Below are 17,278 nucleotides of genomic sequence, written 5' to 3'. Positions count from 1 at the left end.
GGGTTCTGAAGTTATGGACACCACCAGGGAGGGAGAGAGAGAGAGGAGGGGTTCTGAAGTTATGGACACCACCAGGGAGGGAGAGAGAGAGAGGAGGGGTTCTGAAGTTATGGACACCACCAGGGAGGGAGAGAGAGAGAGGAGGGGTTCTGAAGTTATGGACACCACCAGGGAGGGAGAGAGAGAGAGGAGGGGTTCTGAAGTTATGGACACCACCAGGGAGGGAGAGAGAGAGAGAGGAGGGGTTCTGAAGTTATGGACACCACCAGGGAGGGAGAGAGAGAGAGGAGGGGTTCTGAAGTTATGGACACCACCAGGGAGGGAGAGAGAGAGAGGAGGGGTTCTGAAGTTATGGATACCACCAGGGAGGGAGGGAGCAAGGTAAGAGTACCAAATGGAGTAAAAGATATCGTATCAAAACATTTCATATATATATATTTATATAGGACTAATAATTATCTTTTAACTATGCAAAGGAAGGAATGCCCTTTTTATTTGTTTAAGCCTCGATTTCTACTAAGAGACAACTTTATTCAAAGAGGAGACAACTTTATTTTAAAAAGACACAGGATAGACACGCGGGGCTTTAGGGGCCTGTGATCCTGTCCGATGTGGAGTCGAGTCTCAGTGTGGCACGATTGGGCGTGTCCAGGGGTCAGAGTGCGCGTGTGGCCCAGCCTCAGCGGGAGAACGTCTTGCCCCTGAAAACAGACAAAAAAAAAAAAGTTAGCCAGAAATCAATTAAAAAGTCTTGCCACACAGACACTTTATTGGCAGCTCGCCCTAAAGCCTATTCTACAGAGGGCTTGGGGCGGCAGAGTAGCCTAGTGGTTAGAGCGTTGGACTAGTAACTGGAAGGTTGCAAGTTCAAATCCCCGAGCTGACAAGGTACAAATCTGTCGTTCTGCCCCTGAACAAGGCACTGTTCCTAGGCCGTCATTGTAAATAAGAACTTGTTCTTATCTGACTTGCCTAGTTAAATAAAGGTTAATAAAAAATTCCTGCTTCTAGGTGTTATTCCTCGCCCGCCACGAGGTCCAAGGTAGGCTCCTCGTTGGCGCTGACTAGGTGACAAACTTGTTGAAAGATATAGTTGACAGCTGAAGGCAGATACAGTGCCTTCTGAAAGTATTTATACCCCTCGACTTATTCCACATTTGTTGTGTTACAGCCTGAATTCCAAATATATTTCCCCCCCCCCCTCATCCATCTACACACAATACCCCATAATGTCAAAAAGAAAACATGCTTATTTTACAAATGTTTGAAAATGTATTGAAAATGAAATACATGGGGCCTCCCGAGTGGCGCAGTGGTCTAGGCACTGCATCAGTGTTTGAAGCGTCACTACAGACCCGTGTTCAATCCCAGGCTGTGTTACAACCGGCCGTGACTCGGAGTCCCAAAGGGCGGTGCACAATTGGCCGGGTTAGGGGAGGGTTTGGCCAGGGGAGCTTTACTTGGCTCATTGCGACTCCTTGTGGTGGCCTGGGCACCTGCAGGCTGACTGTCAGTTAAACAGCATTTCCTCCAACACATTGGTGCAGCTGGCTTCCGGGTTAAGCGGGCAGGTGTTAAGAAGCGCAGTTTGGCGGGTCATGTTTCGGAGGACACATGACTCAACCTTCACCTCTCCCGAGCCCGTTGGTGAGAAAAGGGGGGTAAAATAAATTTAAAAAAACATATACGGTACCAGTCAGAAGTTGGGACACCTACACATTCAAGTTTAAAAAATAAATACAAATTGTACTATTTTTACATTGTAGAATAACACATGGAATCATGTAGTAACCAACAAAAAAAAAAGTGTAAAATCAAAATATATTTTATATTTGAGATTCTTCAAAGTAGCAACCATTTGCCTTGACAGCTTTGCACACTCTCGGCATTCTCTCAACCAGCTTCATGAGGTAGTCACCTGGAATGATTAAACAAGGCACACCTGTTAATTAAAAGTTAATTTGTGGAATTTCTTTCCTTCTTAACCCTCCTGCTGTGTTCCTGCTCGAATTGGACCGATTTACATGTTCTCTCTGAAAAATGTAGGTCATTTAACCTGATTCTCATAAGGTTACATGACTTTGTCCACACAGGGCATCTGAACACACAAAATACATGATGATTTTCATAACATTTTGGGTGTTTTATTTAACTTTTGTACACCTATGGTGTTCCCGGTCAAAAATGACCGGTCATCAGAAATGAATGGGTGAGACTACAATTATCGTATAAAATTGAGTTCAGGCACATGCCCATTCATCAGATGGACACACTTCCTCTCCCAGACCCCCACATACATGTGTGTTTGAGCGCACACACCCACCCCTCACTCCCCTTCTTGGCTTCCATGGCAACCCCCACGGGAAACTTTCCTCAACAGATATCTTTCCCCCATGGGAACCACATTCTCACAAACAAAATCGCAACATTGTTTCAATAATATATAGAACTTCACAGCTCTGGTATATAAAGCTTTTTTGAGGCCTTGCTCACAATCCATTCTGTGGCAGCACAATGACCAAACGATATACTGTATGTGAGGCTCTTGATCATATCTTTGATCATGACACTGATGAGGAGGAGAGAGTCCTTGTTAAACTTTGACACAAAGTAGTCTGTGATAAATAGCACAATATGTTTCACCTGAGTATTTGTTATAGTCAAAATAATCCATACATTATGCTTTTTTTTACTCAAAAACAAGTTGTAAGAGCTCAGGTCAATGAGTCCTACAGGCCATAAATAGCAAACAGAAGTTCAAAACGTCTAATGTTCACAAGAACTTAAGTTGATAAAAAGATCTAACACAACATTAGTTGATAATAAATGCATTATGGATTCATAATCAGCTATAAAATGGGGACGGTCATTTTGGACCGGGAACACGTAATTCATTCAATGAAACAAACAGGAGGGATAATGCGCTTGAGCCAATCAGTTGTGTTGTGACAAGGTAGGGGGATATACAGAAGATAGACCCATTATGGCAAGAACAGCTCAAATAAGCAAAGAGAAACGACAGTCCATCATTACTTTAAGACATGAAGGTCTGTCAATACGGAACATTTCAAGAACGTTGAACGTTTCTTCAAGTGCAGTCGCAAAAACCATCAAGCGCTATGATGAAACTGGCTCTCATGAGAACCGCCACAGGAAAGAAAGACCCAGAGTTACCTCTGCTGCAGAGGATAAGTTCATTACAGTTACCAGCCTCAGATTGCAGCCCAAATAAATGCTTCACGGAGTTCAAGCAACAGACACATCAACTGTTCAGAGACTGTGTGAACATGGTTGAATTGCTGCAAAGAAACCACTACTAAAGGACACCAATAAGAAGAAGAGACTTGCTTGGGCCAAGAAAGACAAGCAATGGACATTAGACAGGTGGAAATCTGTCCTTTGGTCTGATTAGTCCAAATGTGAGTTTGTTTCCAACCGCCGTGTCTTTGTGAGACGCAGAGTAGGTGAATGGCTGATCTCCGCAATGACTGACCTTCATGTCTTAAAGTAATGAATTGTCATTTCTCTTTGCTTATTTGAGCGGTTGTATTGCCCCAAACATAACACTTTTTTGTATTCAAAACAAAAATGTAATTGCTTTGCCACATTTTCTGCAGCATTACTTCAGTGCCTTGTTCCAAACAGGATGCATGTTTTGGAATATTTTTATTCTGTACAGGCCTCCTTTTCACTCTGTAAATTAGGTTAGTATTGTGAAGTAACTACAATGTTGTTGATCCATCCTCATTTTGCTCCCATCACAGCCATTAAACTGTTTTAAAGTCACCATTGGACTCACTGTCATATCCCTGAGCAGTTTCCTTCCACTCTGGCAACAGAGTTAGGAAGAACATCTGTATCTTTGTATTGATACACCATCCAAAGTGTAATAATAGCTTCACCATGGTCAAAGGGATATTCAATGTCTGCTTTTTACATTTTTAGCCATTTTCCAATGGGTGCCCTTCTTTGCAAGGCATTGGAAAACCTCCCTGGTCTTTGTGGTTGAACCGGTGTTTGAAATTCACTGCACGACTGAGGGACCTTACAGATAATTCATTGTATGTACAGAGATTAGGTAGTTATTAAAAAATCATGTTAAACACTATTATAGCACAGAGAGTGAGTCCATGCAATTTATTATGTGACTTGTTAAGGACATTTCTACTCCTGAACTTATTTCGGCTTGAATCCTTATTGACTCACCACATTTCAGCTTTTCATTAATTTGTAAAACATAATTCCACTTTGACATTACGGGGTATTGTGTGTAGGCCAGTTTAATCCATTTTAAATTGAAGCTGTAACAGAAGGTGGAAAAAGGGGTGTGAATACTTTCAGACGACCCTGTAGATTAGGGCTGACAATATAGTCGACTAGTCGATTGTTTGGTTGATAGGCTGTTAGTCGACCTAGATTTCTTTAATCGAGCAAAACATCATTGTTATTTTAAATCACTGTGTACAAAACACCCGTCTGATTGGTGCCTGTCTGAGTGGACTGATCCATTGTGGAGGCCTTGGGGATGGCACAGTCCAAGACGTGCTACTGAAATTGTATATGGTTACATTATGTAAGAACAACGGTGCAACAGAAATAAAAATATCATTTTATAACAAATGCGCTTTCTCCCGTGTTGGCTAGTGGTCGCGGTTGTGAAACATCAGTGCGCTGCATCTACAGAAATAAGACAGATCCTACTTCTGTTGCCTGTTTGAGTGTTAACAACCTACTGACACTGAGCACCAAGCCTCACGCAACAATTTCACAAATTCAGACGTTTTTAATCTTTGCTATGCTGAAATAAAGGCTATACACTTTTTCCGTTAGACCAGCCTCTAGTATTATTTAGTGTCGTTTACACGGTTACAAATTGCCTGAAATTATATTTACAATAACCCTCCTTTTCCCTTATTGTTATTATAATAATTTATGTCTATCATTAGTAGGTTTAGTATAGCAGCCTTATATAACCACCATCAGGCTGTAGGCCTAAAAGCCCATCCTGCTTAATACCATAACTTAGGCCTATATTTCAATACTTGTATAGGCTACTGTATCAATAATTAATTTGTTCATGTCATCACACAGCATACGAGTCATTCATGATGTGAAATGCAATCAAGCAATTTAGTTTAAAAATAAAATAAAGCAACCATTGAATAATTAGCATAAACAATAAATAGCCCTAAACCATTCCATTCACGAATGGGACTGTTTAGTCCTTGCTGCAATAAAGGCTTTACAAAAAAACGTTAGAAACACACACTGGTATGCTTACCATTATTTAGTGTTGTTTATATTGTTCCTAACAGTCACAAAACTTATATTATAATCTAACAGCACCTGTTTGGCACACATAGATCTAATATGGACACAGCGCTTCCTAACTACCATCCTATAGGTTCTCTCTCCAACCCTGTTCCTGGAGAACAACCATCCTATAGGTTCCCTCTCCAACCCTGTTCCTGGAGAACTACCATCCTATAGGTCCTCTCTCCAACCCTGTTCCTGGAGAACTACCATCCTATAGGTCCTCTCTCCAACCCTGTTCCTGGAGAACTACCATCCCAGCGCTCCATAACACATTTTTCTTGATCTCCAGTACTTACTACAACTAGTCAAATTTATTCCAGACATCTGACTTCCCTTTTACCTCCTGTGCAACCAGTAAACATTCCCGTTTCGAGTTTGTCACGTCCTCTGCATCCATTTTGCTGTCACATGTGTTATGGTGTTCAGAGTTTGTTATAACCAATTTATTGACGTGGTTATGATATGCTATTGGTCAGGCCCTATTGGTCACATGCATGCGAGGGTTGAGAGCAAGGGTTGAGGGAATAAGCAATATACACACTGTTGATGTGTGGTGGTCGCTGCAGTAGGGAGGAGAGAGTGAAGGGGTGTTCGTCACACAGTCGCTCAATGTCCGGCACAATCAAATCAATTGCGGTCGGACTCCCTCTATTCATCTGTGTGTCTTAATTATTGAATCAAACAGTTCGCTTAAAGCATCAGACAAGCTCAGTACATATAGTTGATTTGATTAAAAGACATTCGATGCGTCTATATGGAAAAATACACATTTAAAAATGTTGACCAATCGATTGGTCGAAAGAACAGAAGACTCTTGGTCAACACACAGAAGGTCAGCACATATGGCCTTCATGCAGGAGTAAAAAAAATACAGACACCACACCTTCCAACTAAATGTTGACCCAACTATGTCAACTACCGCTGACTAAATCCCAGAATGTGAAACAAGAGTACACCCCTGCTTCCTTCCACCCAGAGCAGAGACAAGGGCTCTTCTGTTTCAGACAGAGGGGGAGTGCTGGTCAGATCCACAGATCCCACACAGCAATAGGGACCAACCTGAGTGTGAGGAGCTTGTAAAAATTCCACCTGAGCCCACTTCAAACAGCGCTGCTAGTGTCAGAGCAGTTCTAGTAGGACACACACAATGAACGAACCAACACACAACTGTTGAAACAAGACCGCCCTCACAAACACAGTAGCCTACAGACAATAGAACATTACAGGAGGGTTCTAAGGAATTTGTAGAATCTATTCTTTTATCAGCTTCTAAGGAATCTCTGCAATCCATTCATTTATCAGCTGTGGTTTGGGCGAAGGCTGCAACTTGGTACCAGAGATGTAGAGAGAGCACACACTTCCACCCTGGCTGTCCCTCTCCGTCTGACTGCTGTTCACCACACAGCGCCGATGAGTGTGTGTTCGGTGGTATTTAATTAAGAAAGGAATGTCGAGGTGGGCGAGGGACGTGAAAACATTTCATACACAACATTTTAAAAAAGCATTATCAGGGACAATCAGATCTGGGGACATGGTGAAAGTAGCCAGTGTGCTTCAATAAATGATAACAGATGAACTGATCTCTTTGATCTTTGAGAACAGGCTGCACTCACAGGCACACAGTTCCAGCAGGATGAATTTCCCATATGACTTGTTTTTAAGGACAGAAGTGTCCTACAGGCAGTGCTGCTAGCTAGAGTCAACATTAGGTCACCCACATCCCAGTGAACCCAATGGCTGGCAGTGGAATAAGCCAGACCTGGGTCCAAATAGTATGTATATTTTTTTCAACTACTCTGAACGTTTTGTTCGAGCATTGGCTGGAGTGCCAGGTGGGCGGGGCTTGCACTTTTGGGACTATTCCATTAGTTCCAGGCAAGCTCAATCAAGCACAGTGCAGGACCATATTCTAAAAGCATCTGAGAGTAGGTGTGCTGATCTAGGATCCCCCTCCCACATAAACATGTAATACTATCCATAGTGAGCTAAAAGGCTAAACTGATACTTACGACATGGTCTTCATCTCCTTCTTCTCAGCGTCGGGTCGAGCCCTGTTCAACACCTTGAGGAAGTCGGAAGTCTTAGCCCTCATACGTGTGTGGATGTAGGCCTGGAGGGGACAGAGACATACCTTAATACACACCTACTGAACCAACAGCTCACACACACTAACTGATCTCAACTCATACCAGGCAGGAATCTGAAAAGCACATATTTACACACCTGTAACTTTTTACGATGGAAAGCCCATCAGATACCTTTATGATCACAGACTGCAGCGTTTTACCATGCTAGTGCCGGTAAAGTAGGGCAGGTAAAGCAGGGTCCTAGTTAGGACAGGTAAAGTTATTCCCTCAACCCTTGCTTAATCTATGTCCAGAAAACTGTTCCTTTACATGGTAGTGCAGGTATGGTAGGGCCCTAGTAAGGGCAATAGTTCATGCTCATTTTGGAGCACTATATTGGGTAGTGCAGGTACAGTAGTGTCCTAGTTAGGGCAGTGCAGAAGTTAGGACTAATAGGGTCCTAGTTAGTATAGTAGTTAGGGAAGTCACCTTGGAGCACTTTATGTGGTAGTGCAGGTAGTCCCTGAAGGTGTGGATGAGGTTGATGGTGTTGTCTCTGGCGTTGGCATTGGTGTGACGTGGGAACAGGACTGAGAGGACAGGAGAAATAACACATTACCACAAAGACATTGGAATTAGGCTGATGACTGACCTGATATTCAAACTAATGTTTGTTCATGATCATCCAGTGACTACTTTCTATCATGTCACTAGCGTTAGAAACAGACTAATTAATTGCATGTCTAGTTTAAGTAAACAAAATATATATTTAATGGTCACACAATTCAGCTCTAGGCACTATATTGTACAGTACACCCATGTAATTCCCAGGAAGGCCCAAAATCCCATTTGGAAGAGTCCAGGAATCAGAAGGGAATAAGCAGGAAATCCAGAATCCTCCAGCCAGGATTTGTGGAAAACCTGGGAAAAGTTGGTACAGACCGAAGGTGATGTAGCCGATGTTGTCTCCAACGGCGGCATCAGTGTCCTTCAGCTCCAGCGGCGGCTCCCGGTGGCTGAACAGAACCTGGGGGGCAGTGTGACTGGCTCGCCGACCCTCCTTAAACTCCTACACACAGAGACAGAGAGAGCAACACAGACAGACAGTGAGACACATACAAAGAGCGACACACACACACTAAGGTTGTCCATGACAAATACCTAATAGTGTAGAGAGCAAATAAGATATTTAATAAATCATTTACACAGACATGGAGAGGTGATGGGGTTTCATCATTACTGTAGTGAACTGCCTTTAGGCAACAGCGCAAAGATACTTTGGCACCCTTTCTCCTTTTCACAACTACATACTGTATTGTAATTACATCATTTTGTACCGTACATAGTGCTGCCAAGCTCGTTTTAATCATGTGAGAGGCGGTTCCTGTTAAGGGTAATGAAAACTTGAGTAGGGATGCATGATATATCAGCATCGGCCAATATTAGCTAAAAATGCCAATGTGCAATACCGATGTCAAAGCAGACGTGCATACCTATAACGTAGGTACATGATGTAATGACGCCACGTAAGATTTTGCGCTACACAGCATTCCAAACCTATTCCACAATGTCTGCTGTGTGGATCGATCAGTCAATAAGTCAAGCAGTCATTTGAAAGAGTAAGAACATTTCAGCGAGACAACTCAAAGGCCAAATCCATTAAAACGGCAAGATAATAGAATTCGTTGTCCTTGACAACCGTTCTCTGTCATGGGTGATGTTGGCTTTCGCCGACTGGTCGAGCACCGGTACACACTACCAAGTGTGCTATTTTTCAGATGTTGTCCTACCGGAGTTACACAGTAATAGCATCACGACTGACATTTGGACCAGCGATATCAGCCCCATGAGCATGCTGAGTCTGACAGCACAGTGGGTCGTCGAACCGTATTTCATGCTCATGAATGTGCTGGTTGTCACACTGCTGCTGCCATTTCAATGGCGTTTGAGAACATGTTTGAAACATGAACACACTAGCTAGCTCCATTCGAACAACTGACTGGAGAAATAAGCTCATCAACAGCAGACATGATACCCTCTGTCATGGCACTGAAACGCCTGCTCAACAAAACTGCCCACACAGGCTGTGAACAAGCGAGTCGGTGGCATTCTCTTTACTGTGTCGCCACCATGCTTGATGCTAGGTACAAGGACCACTACCTCGATGCAGACAAGAAACAGGGTTTACGTGAAATGTTACATACACAGCTGGACAAGATGGAAACGGACACAGTGACCGTGCCCACCGAGGAAGAGAGGCCACGGACAGACAGCTGAAACTTCACTGCTTGACATGTATGATGAAATCCTGGTTAAGAATGAAACGACTGAACGAAACAGCACAGCAAGTAAGTGAAAGAAATTAGTTTTGATTATGTTTTACTGGTAATGGGGACAGACGTACATGCCAACAAAATAACTTTTTTGTCAGTGTGGTAACCTTTATTTTACTAGGCAAGTCAGTTAAGAACAAATTGTTATTTACAATGACGGCCTAACACGGACAACGCTGGGGCAATTGTGCGCCACCCTATGGGACTCCCAATCACGGCCGGATGTGATACAGCCTGGATTCGAACCAGAGACTGTAGTGACTCCTCCTGCACTGAGATGCAGTGCTTTAGACCGCTGCATCCATGTGTGTTTTAACTATTTAACTGTACTAAAATGCTTAAAAGGCCGCTAAAATGTTAAATATCGGTATCGGGTTTTTTTGACAAGGAAAATATTGGATATCGGTATCGGCCAAAAATGTCATATCGGTGCATTACTACTTGAGAGAGAAATATTGTTTTACCTGCATGAACACTTTCCCAAGGATGACATCATCGTCGTCTTTGAACACAGTGCTGAACACCACTGTCACTCTGTCCTTCTTGGCCTCCAGATACCTGAGGACAAACACAGAAACATGTCAACAACCAGTAGTCACCTCAGTGACATGGAATACTGGCAGTAAAAAAAAAAAAGGTTTCTTGGATTTAAAAATATATACAGTACCAGTCAAAGGTTTAGACACCTACTCATTCAAGGGTTTTTCTTTATTTTTTACTATTTTCTACATTTTAGAATAATAGTGAAGACATCAAAAATATTAAATAACACATATGGAATCATGTAGTAAGCAAAAAAAAGAAAGTGTTAAACAAATCAAAATATATTTTATATTGGAGATTCTTCAAAGTAGCCACCCTTTGCCTTGATGACAGCTTTGCACACTCTTGGCAGTCTCTCAACCAGCTTCATGAGGTAGTCACCTGGAATGCATTTCAATTAAGAGGTGTGCATTAAAAGTTCATTTGAGGAATTTCTTTCCTTCTTAATGCATCTGAGACAATCGGTTATGTTGTGACAAGGTAGGGGTGATATACAGAAGATAGCCCTATTTGGTACAAGACCAAGTCCATATTATGGCAAGAACAACTCAAATAAGCAAGGAGAAATGACAGTCCATCATTACTTTAAGACATGAAGGTCAGTCTATTGCTCGTGTTTCTTGGCCCAAGCAAGTCTCTTCTTATTGGTGCCCTTTAGTAGTGGTTTCTTTGCAGCAATTCGACCACGAAGGCCTGATTCACACAGTCTCCTCTGAACAACTGATGTTGAGATGTGTCTGTTAGTTGAACTCTGTGAAGCATTATTTTGGCTGCAATCTGAGGCTGGTAACTCAAATGAACTTATCCTCTGCAGCAGAGGTAACTCTGGGTCTTCCTTTCCTGTGGCGGTCCTCATGAGAGCCAGTTTCATCATCACGCTTGATAATTTTTGCAACTGCAGTTGCAAAAACTTTCAAAGTTTTTTAAATGTCCGTATTGACTGACCATGTCTTAATGTAATGATGGACTGTCGTTTCTCTTTGCTTATTTGAGCTGTTCTTGCCATAATATGGACTTGGTCTTTTACCAAATATGGCCATCTTTTGTATATCCCCCCACCCCACCCACTACCTTGTCACAACACAACTGATTGGCTCAAATGCATTAAGGAATGAAATTCCACAAATTAACTTTTAAGAAGGTACACCTGTTAATTTAAATGCATTCCAGGTGACTACCTCATGAAGCTGGTTCACAGAACGCCAAGTGTGCAAAGCTGTCATCAAGCCAAAGGGTGGCTATTTGAAGAATCTCAAATATAACATTTGTTTAACATTGTTTGGTTACTACACGATTCCATAGGTGCTTTTTCATAGTTTTGATGTCTTCACTATTATTCTACAAGGTAGAAAATAGTAAAAATAAAGAAAAACCCTTGAATGAGTAGGTGTTTTTGAAACTTGACTGGTAGTGTGTGTGATTGAGATATACACACACACACACACTTCAAAACCTTATTCCTTATGATTTTTGACTGTTTCACCATTTATGAATGTGTTATTCAATGTGTTTTTATGGGCCATAGCAGTAAAGGCAAAATTCTATATTTTAACAAGTAATTGTTTTGATACCTACAGGGGTCCTAAAATTCCAAATCAAATAGCTAAATGATCTCTGTCATGACCACCTCAAAACAATTCCATATGTTTTAGTAGAACACCCCTCACCCAAAGCCTCAGACTTTTAGTGGTCAACAACAAAAAGCATCCTTGTTTATGGTTACTTCTATACATTTTCATCCAGGCAGTGCAGTGGCCACCTACATGGACTCGTCGTCTCTGTAGTGGACCACGGCCCTCTTCTCTCCCTCCTTGCCCTCCTCCTGGAACTTGAAGTACTTCTCAAACACCGAGGCAAAGCAGTTCCTCTTCAGCATGCCTGCCTGGTGGATCACTTCCTCCTTGTTGGCCGGGACCGCATCCAGGTCAAAGAGCAGGGACACGTTGTAGCCTAGGAGACGGCCAATCACAGACAAGATCAGCTATCATTCCATATAATTATTAAAAATCGCTAGAAAACTTCTTAGTAAGAGGTTTACTATCTATGACATGGTGTCAATCGTGTGTCAATCTCTGAGGGGAATGGGGGTCAAAACCAGCCTATAGCAAATGACAATACAAATAAAACCCAAATTCTGCATTGACTTTCCAACAAAGTAAACTATTAAACAAAAAAAAATGAACAACGTGTTGGCCTAAATGCAAAGCGTTAGACCGAGTGCCAACCAAAGACAGCGTATCACCCAGTAAACACTATCCATAGTTTCAATCACGGAGGAGGACGTGGGTGCATGGTGTTATTTTAATTGAATGTGTCTACACTTCAGGCTGTGGAAAAAACTAAAGCAGGAAAACAAGAAGCAGTTTATTTTTTACATTTGAGTCATTTACAGTCACAGCTAGGTGGTGGGACAACCACATACTGTATCTCAGTCACAGCTAGGTGGTGGGACAACCACATACTGTATCTCAGTCACAGCTAGGTGGTGGGACAACCACATACTGTATCTCAGTCACAGCTAGGTGGTGGGACAACCACATACTGTATCTCAGTCACAGCTAGGTGGTGGGACAACCACATACTGTATCTCAGTCACAGCTAGGTGGTGGGACAACCACATACTGTATCTCAGTCACAGCTAGGTGGTGGGACAACCACATACTGTATCTCAGTCACAGCTAGGTGGTGGGACAACCACATACTGTATCTCAGTCACAGCTAGGTGGTGGGACAACCACATACTGTATCAGTCATAGTTAGTACATTTTTCCTGAATAAAGTAGCTATCAGCAAAGTCAGTGGTAGTAATATAAGTAAAGTGTGGGTGTTGGACCTCCGTAAGGGATAGGCTATATGACGCGCTGTTGATCATTCTCTGAGTAGTTGGAGTCATTAACATTGTGACAGTGGTAACTTACATAGGGAGAGTGGACCGTAGTTACATAATACTTACACTCCTCGGGTGAAACCAGGAAGTTCCCATAGACCCGCTTCAGCAGCTGAAAGGAGGGAGGGATTTGGTGTGTTATTAGGGCCAGTAACAGAGAGCAAAGGCACCAACAGAGTCAGACACCAGCTATGCAACATCAGAGAGCTAGAGTGGACTGGTAGGGATGGATGTCTCAGTGTAGATAATGGTAAGGGGAGATCATAAGCCTTCCCCTAAAACAACGGTTACCTGTCAATGTGGAATCACTGGAATGTAGCCCATGTTCTGAACAAAAAAAGGCAATAATATGCGAATCCAGCTTCCACATGTCAAAACAGAGGAGATGACACAACTTCTATTATAAGAAGCTGTACTGCAACTCAGTTTCCTTTACAGTAAAATTGCAAGAGTGCACCATTGTGACACATGTATTTATGTATTGTGTAAATCTATTATGTAACACGTAAAGCAGAACATTTCTACACGAAAATGTGTTTTGTTGTGGGTTAGTGAAGAAAGGTGACAAGGTGAACCAAATGTACATTGAGTGACTGAAAAGGACAAGGCTTGATTAGCTGAACATGTTCTCACAAGGCCACTTTGTTTTTGCAGTAGTTAAACTAGCTTTCTATACCACTACAATGAAGAACGGAGCTTGAAGTAGGATACAAGGCAATGAAGGCAGAGATTCATTTTCTATGGTCAGGTGACAGGACTGGGACATGATCTGGTCCTTTAAAAAAACACACCACTGTGCAGCAAGTGATATAGGTGTTCCTTTCCACAGCTCTTTTCTTCCATGATCTTAAAGTGCTCAACAGGTAAAAGCAATACTGTTAAAACCTATCCAGTCCTTTGATCCAGTAGTGCTCCCTGAGAGTAAGAAAACAAGGACTGGTAGACTACAGGAAAGCAGTCATGGTGTTCATTAGGCAACATTTAGCTGTCTCAGTCAGCACTACCTCCTTATAGGGTGAGTCAGAAAGCACTTCCTGTTTCTATATGAAACCACTGCTGCCGCTTTCTTCCATACATGGTGAGGATGTACAAAGCCCTGACATCCTGCTTTACAGACATTTCTCCCTTTTCACATAAAATAAACACATCTACTCTGACACACATTTTAAACTACAATTGAATCTATGATGAGTGCCATGGGTTAGTTTTCAAGCATTACATTTTAGTAATTTAGCAGACACCCTTATACAGAGCAACTCACAGACGTGAGTGCATACATTTTCATCCTTAAAAAAAATATATGTGACTCGTTTCAGGAAACTAGCTGTATGTCGCACATCACTACTTCACAGGAGTGCCATTTGAACGTAAACTTTATAATTCATTTATAAATGCAGTTTTTTTGCAAGAAATGCATTCTGGAACAATGCCTTAATAACAAACTTGTATGCCATATGGAAACACAAATAAAGTTGTTAAATTATGAGCCTAGTTAGTTTAGCCATGGAAAGAGACTGCATCCTTCCCGCTAGCAATGATTGGCTGAGAAAAGGAGTGGGCTGGACATGCTGCGAGACGAGTTCGGATTGGTCTGCCATGTAGTGCGCTTCTGTCTATAATATGAGCTGGTCAGTATGTGTAGGTAATCCTTTTTAATGCTGATTTAAAAAAAATAAAGATATCAGGTAGTAGAACTGCATAAGTGTTGCTCTCCTCTTTCTGGAGGACTGAGTTCTGAAATCAGTGGAATTAGAGTAAGATAGCTAAGGAGAAAATTCTGGCATTTGATTGCAAATATGCAGAGGGAGTCCAAAAGTTCAATAACTTCCCGTGGGAATCAAGCCCACAACCCTGGCGTTGCAAGCGCCATGCTCTACCAACTGAGCTACACGGGACATATCTGTAGATTGAACGGAGGGCAAGGGAGGTACAGATGCTGGTGTGTGTGTCACCTCATCAGCTCCGTGCTCCTGCAGCTCCTTGTAGAACTTGAGGGAGATGCTGACCATCAGCTTGGTCTTGTCCCCATCGGGGTTGGAGATGTGGTAGAGGACACCATCAAAATCTACAGTTCAGATAAAAGCCACCAGTTACAAACAAGCACCCACCTGGACAACTCACTCCTGAAAATAGCATATTATTGTTAAAACTGCATGGAAATATTAATAACCACTAGTCCTTAACTCACCTGCAAATGTCACCTCCACTGCCTCTGGTTTAGTCCTGCAAATTGAGAGGATTACGTGTCAAATCTGTATGAAACTGAATGCATGATAATATAACAAATTCGGCCATGTTTTGTTGAGTAGGCTTAACTATAGACAACGCTTAATTTGCTGCCAGTATAATAATATTCTGCAGCAGCAGTTACCATGTTGGCATATTCGTGTAAAAACATTTTGGTTTTCGTGCAACTTGCAATTGTATTTCAAGAAAGCACTCCTTGGGGTTTAGAGGTTGTCTATAACTGCAGCTCCTCTCCCCAGAGTGTTGCACTGACAAGACCCAACTTGGGGATGCTGGAATGCGGAAGAGGCCAACAATGCGATGGCTAATATATTGCTAGATGTACTCGTTAGCAGCTATCTAGTCTGATTATTAATTTCCTTAAATTGAACGAGTCTAGCTAATACAAGGTTAACCCATAACGATACGTTCTCTTTCTCAATTCAAAGCGAGGAGAGATGAAAGCAAACTAGTTAGCCAGCTACTATACCATGAACTAGAAAAGCAGGTTCTCTTTTATTGCGGTGATTAGCATAGCAGCCAGTGATATGTATAGTTAGCTAACAACACGGCTGGACATATTTTATGTGAAAGACACCATCATAATTGAAAAATTGGCAGTTCATTGGGACAAAAACTGAGGGGATGCCGACAAGCACACGTAAGCTAGAGTTCGCTTAGCGTTACCCCCTTTTTGGGGCTAGACAGTTGTCAGAAACGCTTCCCCTGCCCAGCTAGTCTAGCTAGCCAAAGCTAACCAGTGACAGACACACCCCGTTATTCCGGCTAAGCGATGTCTCTTGCAGAGGCGCGTGCCACTTGATTCAGTTAAATCAGAATATTACTGTACGTGTCAAATCTAGTCACTGTTCTGTCAATTCCACCAGCCGCACATTTTCCTTCCATCATTCACTGCCGAGCAAATAATACTGGCCAGGCATTCAGATAAGGCTACTGTTAGCTATTCGGTAGCTAGCAAGCTAGTCTGGAACAATGATTTCTCACCCATTGGATGCGCTGTCAAATTTCAACGTCAGCGTCTCTTCTATAATCCGGTTGTTGATTTCTAGCAGAATCATTGCAGCGGACTGGGGAATACGTTTAAATCGAAATATAAAATTTGTTTTAGATCCTAAGGCTTTGTGTCAAATTCTGCAAATGTTTCTTCCCTGACAGACCGCTTCCGCCGAGTCTTCCGTCTCTCGGCTCTTCCGCTTATTTCATTCCGGACCCTAAAGCAAGGTTGCTCACAGCACTGCCTGTAAGATTGTGTCTGATATTGGTCTGGATATAAAATGTGCACACTGATTACGTCAATTGTTTATTATAAACTGGGTGGTTCGAGCCCTGAATGCTGATTGGCTGAAAGCCGTGGTATATCAGACCGTATACAACGAGTATGACAAAACATTTATTTTTGATGCTCTAATGACATTGGTAACCAGTTTATAATAGCAATAAGGCACCTCGGGTGTTTGTGGTATATGGCCAATATACCACAGCTAAGGGCTGTATCCAGAAACTCCACGTTGTATCGTGCGTAAGAACAGCCATATACCACACCCCCTCGGGCCTTATTGCTTAAATAACTGCTCCCCTTCCTTCGGTGTTTTTGTCAGATAACAATTTCAATTGTTCATGGTTCCTTCTTACTCCTAGTAATAGACCAACCACAAGTTTGTAATGTAGTAGGCTATGTAATGCATGTATTAAATATACTGTATATATACAGTATCAGTCAAACGTTTGGAAACATCTACTCATTCAAGGGTTTTTCTTTATATTTACTATTTTCTACATTGTAGAATAATAGTGAAGACATCAACATTATTAAATAACACATATGGAATCATGTAGTAACCAAAAAACTGTTAAACAAATCAAATATATTTTATATTGGAGATTCT

General features: G+C 42.1%; 1 protein-coding gene across 1 annotated transcript; it reads right to left on the bottom strand.

Annotated features, from left to right (window-relative positions):
• Window positions 1-307: 307 nt before the first annotated feature.
• On the bottom strand, window positions 308-16,678 carry LOC106574678 (actin-related protein 2/3 complex subunit 2-B). Its single transcript, XM_014150678.2, has 10 exons — window positions 16,377-16,678; window positions 15,334-15,368; window positions 15,098-15,210; window positions 13,212-13,257; window positions 12,022-12,208; window positions 10,180-10,273; window positions 8,325-8,451; window positions 7,872-7,972; window positions 7,326-7,426; window positions 308-701 (listed from the first exon to the last, which is right to left on the bottom strand). Exons 1-10 carry the CDS (start codon window positions 16,448-16,450, stop codon window positions 680-682), a joined length of 900 nt encoding a protein of 299 aa, XP_014006153.1. The 5' UTR covers window positions 16,451-16,678; the 3' UTR covers window positions 308-679.
• Window positions 16,679-17,278: the final 600 nt, after the last annotated feature.

The sequence above is a fragment of the Salmo salar genome, chromosome ssa16 (genome assembly GCF_905237065.1).
Source record: "Salmo salar chromosome ssa16, Ssal_v3.1, whole genome shotgun sequence".
NCBI classification, from domain to species: Eukaryota; Metazoa; Chordata; class Actinopteri; order Salmoniformes; family Salmonidae; genus Salmo; species Salmo salar.
This window is presented reverse-complemented; position numbering and strand designations above follow the sequence as displayed.

Coding starts and splice junctions, on each gene's coding strand:
- LOC106574678 (XM_014150678.2), bottom strand. CDS start 16,450: ATGATTCTGCTAGAAATCAACAACCGGATTATAGAAGAGACGCTGACG. Junction 10,274..12,021: donor TACAGAGACGACGAGTCCAT/GTAGGTGGCCAC, acceptor GTTTGTCCTCAG/GTATCTGGAGGCCAAGAAGG. Junction 702..7,325: donor AAGGAGATGAAGACCATGTC/GTAAGTATCAGT, acceptor GTCTGTTTTCAG/GGGCAAGACGTTCTCCCGCT.